Here is a 12,417-nt window from a genome sequence, read left to right on the forward strand (position 1 = left end):
TTGTTGCTCATGACAAACTTGTTTGGCAATAATTATGTTCATGTATTTGTTTTATCTATAACTTAGTTATCAATCAAACCAATACGAGCAATATTGAACAACAACAATCAAACATCGAATAATAATACTGATTGTATTAGGATTCTTCTAGTCTAATTTGTGCTCTAGGGCATACCGGCATATAATAAACGGTATTTCTTATAAAGGGGGCCATATGGGCATTTCTTATAAAGTAGGGGGCCAGGCGGGAAGCTGGTCACAAAGTTAGGGGCCATTAGGGAAATAACCCTATAATAAATTATAAATTCTTTTCACTTTTAACAAGTCAAAATTCAACTTCTGTCAATGATCTACTCTTTCCAGGAATACACTCTTCACAAACTGACCTCAAACATCACATATTTCATGAATTTGAATTTTAGAATACTATAATCCACCAAGTACGAAGCAGAGTCGAACTATTAGTAAAAAACTACAATAATTCCAATAATTAGATGAATTTCAAAATATTCTAATACAAGAACTTTAAGACATCAGAATATAGATTTCAGACTACCTAATTGTGAACTTCAGTGACAAATACAGGTGTGAATTAAAATAAGGTTTTGTGGCTTTCAGTGCATTAATTTTAATTTCACTTCACTTTGTTTGCAAATGTGATTGAAAGTTTTGAATTTTAGCAATATTTTGTGCTATCTAGTTTGTGGCGTAATGTCATTGTCGTTGTATGTTCACATCGGTTACTCAGTTTTCCTCCCATTCAGATTTTAAGTGAGTTTTTGATCGCGATGCTTTTTTTATACTTTTGTCTTACTATTGTAGTTATCTGTCATATATGGTGCTTAAGTTCGGGAGTCGGTTTGTAAGGTTCTGCATGTATACCGTCTAACAGACTGAGATTGATTCTCTCAAATTCGATAAGCCACTATATTGCAACGTTTTAAAAAAATGAAAAAGTTGTCCACGAAATCTTGCTACATTAAATATAATCGAAGTTTTCAAATATTTCTCCCACTTTGTTGCAGATAAGGTCTATGGATTACCTAGTTTTAGGGTTCAATCAATCTCTTCCTTATTTCTTTCTTCCTTTCTATTTCTTATCTTCCAAATTCAGAGCTCAAGTTGCCAAAGATAAAATAAAGAAATAGGTCATCAACAAGCCATTGCTAAGCATTGTTGTCCTAGACTAGCAAAATTCTAGAGGGTCTTAGGGCTAGGACCCGTATGAGCCCATACCTTATATATATGGATGATATGGACCATATGTTTAGACCTATTTTCAGCAATTTGAAGGACATATCATGTAGGAGGATGACATTATTTATCTTTTTTTAGAATTCTCTTCTTTTTCTTTGCTTCAACATAAAAATGTTATCTCAATTTCTAATCATTAATGCTACCCATCCTTCTCATCAAAAAATTCAACTTGATGAGATATTCCGATTCATTTGATCCACATACTTGGTTTCATGGTATTATATTTATTTAGTTGTACTTATGGTAGTTCAGATTACCACAATGTCAACGACTAAAATCAAAAATTCTACTTGATGAGATAATCCATGGCCTTGTCGTCATTCTACTGAGGAAAAGTTGAACGTGCATTATTAAAACACATGCAAACGTGGCGTGTATCACTCTTTATTTTACAAGAACTTTGGTTTTAAAACGTGAACATTTAGAAAAGAAACTAAAACTTTATCGTAATTCAATGCACAAAAAAAAGGTAGTCGTATCCGAAAAGTTGTGAATATTCTTAGATGAAGCCAAAGAGTGATTGTTTTTCTTTTCAACGGGATAAGTCGGCCACGACTTTAATGATTAAACCACCCTAATCGGATTGATTCTCTATTTTTCTTTTTAGAAAGTTCAAATTTTATGGACCATTATGCAACTATGTCTTTTATCCAATACCCAAGATAAGGAGAAAAGAAAGAAAAAAAAATTCCTTTAACAAGAGGTAAGTTGAGAAAGATCCTTTTAGGCCTTTACAATTGACCCACTTTCAAGAGGTTGTAGGTTGACCCAAGATTCATTGTGTCCCTGAGACAATAGATTTCTTCCTTATTGTTAAAATGGATCTAAGCAGAAGGGGATGTATCACATGGTTTGTCTCGGAGTGGTGGAGCCCAAAATGTGTTTCTCTAAATTACCTTGAATATAATCAAGCAAATACAACTCTCATGAGCCCATGATCACCTATAATAAGCAATATTTTCCTTTAATTAGTTCCAAAATCAAAAGGCCCAATACTTCATGGGGTAACTATGGAGATAGGGATCCCTCTCAGCTCAGAACCCATGGGTCTCAGACAACCACCAATCCAAACCTTGGTATATTCCTCCACTTAAATCTATCCCTATGTCTGAGACTTTAACAAGAGACCTATTTGTGGAATCTATTATCATCCCTCCTGAATCTTCTGAGGAGGGGGTGGAGAATCCAGATCAGTCTAAGGAAGTTGATACTCCAACTTCTGTTTAATCAAGCTGCTAGTCTAATTTCAAGTTATGTTATGTTCTTTGCTTGTTAAGTGTCTTAATTGTCAGGTGGTTAGTTAATTATGTTGATAGTCTAGTACAGACATGTTGTTTTTTTGTTGAAAGTGGATCGAGTAAATAAGTAAACTCTCCACGTAAGTTTGTTAGTTTTCTCAAGCTGCATGCTCTCATCTATGTAAGAAGTTCACATTATCTATGCAGTAATATTTTGCCATCTTAGTATCTCTAGTTAAGTAGTTCAACAATTATTTATCTAGTTGATATATCCTTATTAGCATTAACTATATTGATAGTCTCAGTCCCTTCTGGTTTTCTTTTTAGATTTTTCCTCTCATTTTATGCTCCTTAGTTAGGACTTGTCCTGCTACTAGTACTACTTAATTTTAACTAGTTCCCGGATAATAATATACTAGGAGTGCCTCTAGTCCTTTTTTAGCTATAATATTGCTGGTCACTCTGGACCTTTAATCGCGGGGTTCTCTTTTCAGAGCCCAATCTTTCACTGCGTAGTCTTTAGGCCATTCAACTAATTCCATTATTAGCGGGCCTAAGGGCTTGCCTTAGTGAATATTAGTTAGACCAGCCATCCCACATCTAATTATCAGATTTTATCCACCCCCCCCCCCCCCCCCTTAGTACTGGGCCTGCTTGGCCTGGGTTCTTCTTCTCAGTCCTCTTCCCCATCCCCACTTTCGACTTGTCGGACTTCTGATTCTTCATTGGGTCTCTCTCCCTTCCATTCTATAGGTATGCCTATAGTGATTTTAACAACAATAGCTTTAGCTAATTTGGGCCTAGACCCTAGATATGGCAACGGTTAGCACATCCATCCCTAACCCATCCATAAATAAACAAATATTAAACATTCGGATCTTATCTTCCTCTCTGAAACTAAAAACAAATCGTTCAACATAAATAAAAAAATCCCCATTGCTAAATCCTATGCTAGCCATTATGTTGACTCAAACAACACAGCTGGAGGTCTAGCTCTCTATTGGAAACATCACATTAATCTATCCATCACAACCTCTAGTGCAAATATTATTCATGCCTCTATACAGGATCCCAACAACACCACTCCGACTATAGTCTCCGCTTTTTATGGTTGCCCTTATCAGAAAAAACTAAATGACTCCTTGGAAAGCTCTCATTAAACTGAAACCCTCACATAACCTTTCATGGATTTTTATAGGAGATCTCAATAGTATCCTCCATCCCCCAGGATAAAAATGGAGGTAATGACAACTCTAGCTCTCATCTCCCTAAAATCCTGGCCATCATCCAACAGCTAGGTCTTATAGACCTTGGCTTCCAGGGAAACCCCTACACTTGGGCAATAGGCAATTTGCAGGCAATCTCATCCAAGAGCGGTTTGACAGAGCTCTAGCTAACGATTGTTGGCTCCAGAATTTCCCGAACTCCTGTATCACCCACTTGGAAACAGTAGGGTCGGACCATAACCCTATTATACTCAACTACAAAACCCAACACCAAACAAAGCCCAAACCATTCAAGTTTATTCGTAGTTGGATGACTCATCCAGATTGTCATGATTTTATCGCTAACAAATGGACTACCCAAAACTCTAATCACACTCCACACAACATTCAGAATAATCTTTCTTCTTTGAGTAAACACTTATCTAAGTGGAACAAAGAGGTTTTGGTAACATTGAACTAGACATCAACAACACCATCTCCGCTCTCCAGAATTCCCAACGCTAGACTTGAGGACCTTTACAGAAACCAAGAAAACCTATGGAAAGAAAAATCGCGCTACAATTTCATCTCTCTGGGAGATAAAAACACAAAATTCTTCCACTCCCAGGACATTCAACGTAATAGGAATAATCAAATCTTAGCTATCAAAGATAACAATGGTGAGTGGCAAGACAATAAAAATGACATTTTTTCTATCTTCACTACTCACCTTTTAAACATCAATTCCACATTCAATACTACCACTCATCCTACCATCACCAACCTCTTCAATCCCATTATCTCCCAAGCTCAAAACAATGATATGATAGCAATCCCCGACAATTTCGAGATTGATCAAGCCATAAAATGGCTTAAAAAAGAGGTTGCCCCTGGCCCCGACGGCTACCCCCCGTTCTTCTTCCAATCCAATTGGGATACTGTTAGCCAGGATATTTACTCTCTGGTACAAAACTTTTTTACATCAGCCAACCTTCCACCGGATACCAACCACACTCACATCTGTCTTATCCCAAAGACAGCTACCCCCCAGACTCCAGCAGATTACCGCCCCATTAGCCTGCTTAATACTACTTATAAAATTATCACTAAAATCCTAGCGGAGAGACTTAAATATAACCTCAACCCCATTATCTCCCCTTTTCAAACAGCTTACGTTCCTGGTCGTCAAATTTTCGATAACATTATTATAGGGCAGGAATTAATTCACTCATATAAAAAGATGAAAGGTCAAACTGGCTACTTTGGACTCAAGCAAGATATGTCTAAAGCCTTCGATAGAATCGAGTGGTCTTTCTTAATGGATATTATGAAATACCTTGGCTTTTCAACCCATTGGATTAATATGATCCGCAACTGCATCTCCACCTCTACCATGTCTGTACTCATTAATAGTCGTTCTGGTCCAGTCTTCTCTTTTTCCAGGGGTATTCGACAAGGAGATCCGCTTTCTCCTTTCCTTTTCACCCTTGCTATGGAGGGCCTGAGTAGACTTCTCTCCTCCCTACTGAGTTGGGCCATTTCCTTGGATTTCCTCCTAACGATCCTGCGCTTACCATCTCACATCTTCTGTTTGCAGATGACTGCATCATCTTCGGGAAAAATTCCATAGATAACATTCATAATCTCAAAAACATTTTAAATCAGTTATGTTCGGCATCTGGCCAAACTATTAACTTCACTAAGTCTAATATTTTCTTCTCTAAGAATTCTCACCCAAAATTCAAACGTATGATTATGCGTACCCTTATATGCCTCTACTTCAGAGAAATACTTGGGAGCTCAACTTTTCATCGGAGCTCAAAAAATTAAAGTCTTTAGCAATATTCGCGATCAGATCAAAGCTAAGCTTTCCAAATAGAACCTCACATTTCTTTCCCAAGTTGGTCGCACGGTTGTCATTTCAACTGTAGCTGCGACCGTTCCCCGATACCAGATGCATTGCTTCGCAATTCCAAAGGACATAAGCAAGAGTATAGCGACTTTGCAAAAGTCCTTCTGGTGGGGAAAGTTTAAAGGTATATGCACCAAGTCCTGGTCATATATATGTCTTCCTAAAAAGCACGGTGGGCTTGGTATCCATCACCCCCACCTCGACAATATAGCCTTACTGAGTAAGCCTGAAATCTGAACCAAACACCCTTTGGGTTCGTTTTCTGAAAGTCAAATATTACCCAAACTCTGACTCCCCGGGTCCAGCCAAACCTCATCATTCTTGGAACTGGAAAACTATTAGAAAACACCTAAATCAGGTCAACGAATTTACCACATGGGAAGTTCACAATGGTAATGATATCAATATATGGACTGATAACTGGATTCCAGGCACCCGCAATCCGGTAGCTAACCCTAATGCCTCGAATCTTGTCAAAGTATCCCCACTAATCATTAATAATCAATGAAATGAAGATACCCTTGGAATCACCTTCGACGACCAGACTCAAAATATCATCAAAGCTATTCCTCTTCACAATGATGGTAATGACCAAATGAAATGGACGCTCACTGAATACGGTATTTTCTCGGTCAAATCGATGTATCAACACCTTATTAATTCGTATCACCCCCTGCCTAGCCCCCAAATCAACTGGAACTTTATTTGGTCCCTTCCCTCCATTCCGCGTATTAAACTCTTTATTTGGAAAATATGCTCTAAAGCTCTTCCGGTTAGGGATAAAATAGGTAAATACACTGGAAACATATATAATTGCCCTAATTGTACGGATACAAAAACGATTGAACACTATATTGTCCTTTAGCAAGAAACATTTGGTTTATTTTAACATTATCTCTACTAACATTATTTCTATCATAGATTGGATTATGTCATGGCAGAATCAAAATCAAAACAGTTATACAGTTAACGATATCCACTTTGCAACTATTCTCTGGCATATATGGAAAACCAGATGTGATCATTGTTTTCAACATTCTATAGATAATACTAATACTGTAATAAACATGATTCTAGCTTTCCCAAGAACTACTAACTCAGCAGTTATACATACCTCGACAGCACAGGAACAGTGGAAACCTCCACCTGCACCTTACGTGAAAATTAACGTTGATGCGTCTTTTACTAATATTGTTGAAAATATAGGTATTAGTTTAATTGTTCACAATGACCTTTCGAATTTTGTGGCAGCCAAAGTTACGGTTACTCGAGCTCGAAATAGTGAAGAGAGCGAAGCAATAGTATTACTCCAGGGACTGTCATGGGCAGAGGAAAATAATCAAAAGCTGATCGTAATTGAAAGTGACAGTAAGAATATTATCCTAAACTTGAAGAACTCGAGACACAAGATACAGTGGCAAACTATGTTTCATATATAGAAAATCAAAGAGATGAAAATTTGTTTCGACAACGTCAAATTCGTGCATATCAACAAAAGATTCAATGTACCAGCCAATAAATTAGCGAAGTGGGCTCGTAAGAAGAATAGATCTAAGTCTTGGAAGAATGTTCCTTGTGTGTTAGTCAATCTATATTGTAATAATACGCTTAAGTATTAATGATAGTGATAGTTCAACAAAAAAAAGTTCACCTGGTTCCATCATATTTTTGGAGAATTACGTATACAATGTAAGAGGCCGTTAGCTTAGGGTGAATTTCGGGCAAAAATGTGGGCCTTCCGTCCACCAAAGAGTAGGCGGAAGGTCCAAAGTGACAAAAAGACCGTTTTGCCCCTGCAGCCAAAACTGATAACTCTTTTCATTTCTTCTTTCAAACTTAAACTCATTACCATTGAAAACATGAATTTGTTAAGAATTTTGATTGTGATAGACTTAAAACATGATTATCCTTAACTTTTAATCCTAGGTGCTCTCTCTAAAAGTTGTGAAAATCTAGTTTTTCTCTCTAAATGTTTTGAATCTATTGGTTACCGAGTCCATTAGATTACCAAACCTATTAAATCTATATACCTATTGCTCAAGAATAGGTTGTTTTTGGTGTTTCCGGATAAAGTTTGATCCAAATCAATTTCAAACATTTCATGTTCAGGTTTAGAAACTTTCATAACAGATTAAAAATGGTCGATGTTTCGGGGAAATAAGGATATTTTTCGGGGAAGACAGTTTTGGGTGGAAACAAAATTTTTCAGTTTCCTTCAAACACTATCAACTTCTTATGTTTTGATTTTCTTCTTCCACCATCTTCCTTCTCACCAACATCAACTCCGGCGGCCATTATTTCTGGCGACAACTCCGGTCATCTAATTCCCTCTCTCTCTCTCTTCACCTTCGCTTTTATCTTATCTCTCTTTGTTCTCTCTCTCTCTTTCCTTTGTCTTTCCTCTCTCTTATCTCTTTTTCCTCTCTTTTTTTCATCAAATACATTTATCTACCATAACTAGCTTTAAAGCTCATTGATCAGAATTCTCAATTTGAGCGAACTAGCAAATCAAAATTAAACCAAAACCAAACCTTATTTATTACCCAAGTTCGATAACAAAAAGGAAACCCTAGAATAAAGTAATAAAAAACTTAATGAGAAAGAAAGTGATAGTACCTGATTGAGTAGAAAGCTCCTGCCTTGACAAGCACGACCACAAACAGAAACAACACCAATAGGTCCTTTAACAAGATGAAGAACAGAAACAACTTCAGGAGGCCATCTTAAACTTTCCTTTCTCATCACAATAAACAAGACGTAATGGTCTAGCAGGTCCTGTACCAGTTTCAAATACAGTAGAAGAAGAAGGTAAGGGAGATAAATTTAGGGTTTGATTGTTAGAGAAAGATTGAGGAGATGTATCCATATTGGTATCGTCATCTTTAGATGAAGAGCCTCTACCAAAAAGCTTTCCGATCATTAGTCTACTTCTGTTTCTCTCTCTAGAATGTACAAATTGGTTCTGGTTGCCTAAATTGACGGAGTCCTTCCTTCGTCTGGTTTTCCAGACGAAGGGTTCCGGCGAAGGGACCATTCCCTTCCCCGGAACTTAGAGAGTGAGAGAATGAGATGAGAGATACAGATAAGAGAGACAGGGAGACTTGAGAAGAGAGAGGAGAGAGATAGAAAGAGGACAGAGAGAGATAGCCGACCGGCGGTGGCCGGAGAAGAGAGAGAGGAGAGGGAGATAAGGTGCGTTTGGTTTGAATTTTTTTTTGTTTTCCACCGTCTTCTCCGGAAACTTTTCTACTTTTCCCAAAACGGTGGCCTTAAAAATACATTGTGAAGGTGCATATTACCAAACATAAAAATCAAATTTTAGACAAAATGTGAGAATAGTCTCACATGGAAGAAGAATCTAGCAATCAAGAATAAAATGTCTAGGTCTTCTCTGCTCATTACCAATTGGTTTTGAGTTCGACGGCTACAAACTTAACATAGTATCCAGGGGCGATTGGGCCCCCAATTTTAAAGGCCCCCTATTGAGTTTCTAAGCCTCCAGTGGGTTGTTACAAGCTATTTTATAACTTCTTCGTAATAATAAGCATTAAAGTGGAGTTAGTAGATTGGTTCATACCATTACTAGTGACCCAATTGGCCAAAGTTCAAGTCACCACATCTTCACTTTCTTCATAATGTTTTATAAACGTGTTGAATGAAGTTATATTAAGGCCATGACTATGGGCCTCAAAGGTGGTAGGGCCGGCCCTGATCGAAGGGCACCTTCACAACAAATGATTGGAAGACACCTTAATGACCTTTTTCATCAGGTTCAGAATAATAGGAATCAAGAAAAAGATGAAGATCAAGTCTGAAATCAATGAAGATGGATCAATGCAACAAACAAAAGAAAGATTTCGTCAAAATATTCAGAGAAATAAACACTCAAATTCATGTTTCTGAATTTATTGATTTCAAGTAAAAACGCAGACTCAATGTGTTGAAAAATTGATCAAATTATTTCAATTTATCTGTTCATAAACTATTTGGAATCCTCTAGAAAATGGATTTGGGGTCATTAAGTGACATGAATACATTAATCAATAATCACCCAGTTAGGATGTCACTAATGGACTTTTAACCCGCAACATAATAGGCAATTATCTCCTGCCATGCCCTAGCAGAAATATGCTGAAAAAGTTGGAACCTAGCCTAATGGCTAAAGCTTTTGGACTAAAAAGAATTCCTCAACTTGGGAGAAAAAACTATGAAGTATAAAGAGTGCCCAATAGTGCTATTAAGGCCCAATTTGAAAAAGAAAGTGGTATGTGCATAATAATAGGGAAATGATAGAGTGCCCAGCAATTTTGCCCATTAAAATGTCCAACTTTCCTTATTTAGAAATAAAAGCGGTCCCCACCGTAGTCAAACTTTGAAAAACCCTTGTCTTTTAGTGATTCCACATCAGCTGGGCAATTTAATGGGCTAAAAACTGGGCACTCTAGCATCTCCCATAATAATAAGGGTTTTGGTGTGTCTATATTAGTAACAATTTTCATGTCGGTTGTGGTTAGGTAATTGTGAGAGGAAGTGATTGCCTTGTCACTAGGAGAACCTTCCTGTCTACAGCCAATCAAGCAAATTCTTATGTCAAAAATCCTAATTTGATAATCTCACTCCAAAACACCTAATTATTATTTGACTATAATTAACTAGAGCAAGTAACCCAAGTTACCATAAGAGCTCAAAATTCTTAACACTAATTTTAGAGAGAGAAAGTAAGTAATTTTGTCAAATCTATCTCTCCCATTGTTTTGTGGTCTCTGTGGACTGTGGAGGAGGTTGAGATAACAATACTTTTAGAGAGAGAAAGTGATCAAAATGCATGCCAAAACAGATTCAGAAGTAACAAGTCTAGCAGCTTCATCACCAACAAGATCTCCACCTAGAAGACCAGTTTACTATGTTCAATCTCCATCTAGAGATTCTCACGATGGAGAAAAAACCACAAATTCATTTCACTCAACACCAGTTCTTAGTCCAATGGGATCTCCTCCTCATTCTAACTCATCAGTTGGTCATCACTCTCGTGAATCATCTTCAACTAGATTTTCTGGATCTTTAAAACCTGGGTCTCGTAAAATTAACCCTAATCATCATAACTCTAGAGGTCGAAAAGGAGGTCATAAAGAATTTGATGCCATTGAAGAAGAAGGCTTAATTGAAGATGAAGGAACTGAGAAAGGTTTTCCTAGAAGATGTTATTTTCTTGCTTTTGTTGTTGGTTTTTTCCTTCTTTTCTCTTTCTTCTCTTTGATTTTGTGGGGAGCTAGTCGTCCTCAAAAACCAGTTATCACCATGAAGGTATCTCTCTTTCTCTCTCTAGAATTTGGTCAATTTAGAATACAAATTTGAGATTTTTCTGAAATGGGTATTTGTTGAATCAATTTTACAGAGCATCAAATTCGAGAAACTTATAATTCAAGCCGGTACAGATGGAACAGGAGTAGCAACTGATATGGTATCCATGAATTCAACTGTAAAACTTACATTTCGTAATACTGCAACATTTTTCGGAGTTCATGTGACTTCATCTCCATTAGATCTTTCCTTCTCTGGTCTCACTCTTGGCACTGGAACTGTAAGTAATCAAAATCAATCATACCCACTTAAAAATTTCCATCAATTCTCCATTTTTTCCCTAATTACAGTTCAATTTCAATCTGTTCTGTTCTAATTTCAGTTAAATTAATGAATTGGGGATATGGGTATTTATTATTTTTTCAGATTAAGAAATTCTATCAATCAAGAAAGAGTCAAAGAACAATTTCAGTATTGGTAGAAGGAAACAAGATTCCATTATATGGTGGTGGAGCAACTTTGAGCAGTTCAACTGGAACAACAACTCTACCAATGGTTATGAAATTGAACTTCAAAATCAGATCAAGAGCTTACGTTTTGGGGAAAGTGGTGAAACCTAAATTCTATAAAACAATCGATTGTTTAACTATTTACGATCCAAAGAAACTTAATGTCGCAATCTCTCTCAAGAATTGCACTTACACTTGATTTTGACATTAAAATTTTAGAGAGAGAAACAGAAAAAAGAAACAGAGTAGGAAAATGAAATAGTTTATTATTTTAATTATTATTTTATGTTTTGATATCTTTTTATTATTAAATTATATGTATTTGGACTATTAAACGGGCAGCTATTTAGTTGGATCGGGCAGGGGAGTTGCTAAGGCACCGACACAATTAAAATTGCCCCTAGTGCCCGAGGTACAACTACTTACAAGTAGAATGGGTGACTTTTGTGGTGAAATTGTGCAAAGTCTAGATTATTGTATTTTTTTGTTGCAATAGATTATTTTATTTGCAATAATATAATAAAATGTGAGAAGTACTTTTTATTTTAGCTATGCATTGTTTTGTTTTAAACCCAGTATATGAACTAGGATCTTTCAAGTGTAGAGACAACATGTTTATTATGTACATGAAGCAAGATCGAACTTGAATACAGAATTCCGTACACAACCAGATCAAATTAGTACTTCTTTTTCAGAAGAACTTCTCTAAAAAATTAGTTTCTTCAAACATTTAAAAATGTCTTAGGTATCTTTAATATAGAGGGCTTGGGCAAAACGCCCAAAATGAGACCCACAATAAGATGCAGGCCCACGTCAGAGATCAATTTAGGGGCAGGTCCTTTTGGTCAGACAGGGTATTTAAATGGCGAAAAGGGCATTGCTTTTTCGAGAAATTACGAAAAAACCGACCCCAAAAAACGCACCAAAACTCTGACTCCCCTCCCTACTTTGACACACAACCGTCCCATCCAATTAATTCAAGAGGTGTCTCAATT

General features: G+C 36.8%; 1 protein-coding gene across 1 annotated transcript; it reads left to right on the forward strand.

Annotated features, from left to right (window-relative positions):
• Nucleotides 1-8,153: 8,153 nt before the first annotated feature.
• Nucleotides 8,154-11,970, forward strand: LOC147565927 (uncharacterized). Its single transcript, XM_086652377.1, has 4 exons — nt 8,154-9,880; nt 10,058-10,916; nt 11,008-11,193; nt 11,340-11,970. Exons 2-4 carry the CDS (start codon nt 10,434-10,436, stop codon nt 11,619-11,621), a joined length of 951 nt encoding a protein of 316 aa, XP_086508503.1. The 5' UTR covers nt 8,154-9,880; nt 10,058-10,433; the 3' UTR covers nt 11,622-11,970.
• The last annotated feature ends 447 nt before the right edge of the window (nt 11,971-12,417 follow it).

Source organism: Eschscholzia californica, unplaced genomic scaffold (genome assembly GCF_041429995.1).
Source record: "Eschscholzia californica isolate CP2 unplaced genomic scaffold, dmEscCali1.0.p SCAF_1, whole genome shotgun sequence".
Lineage (NCBI taxonomy): Eukaryota > Viridiplantae > Streptophyta > Magnoliopsida > Ranunculales > Papaveraceae > Eschscholzia > Eschscholzia californica.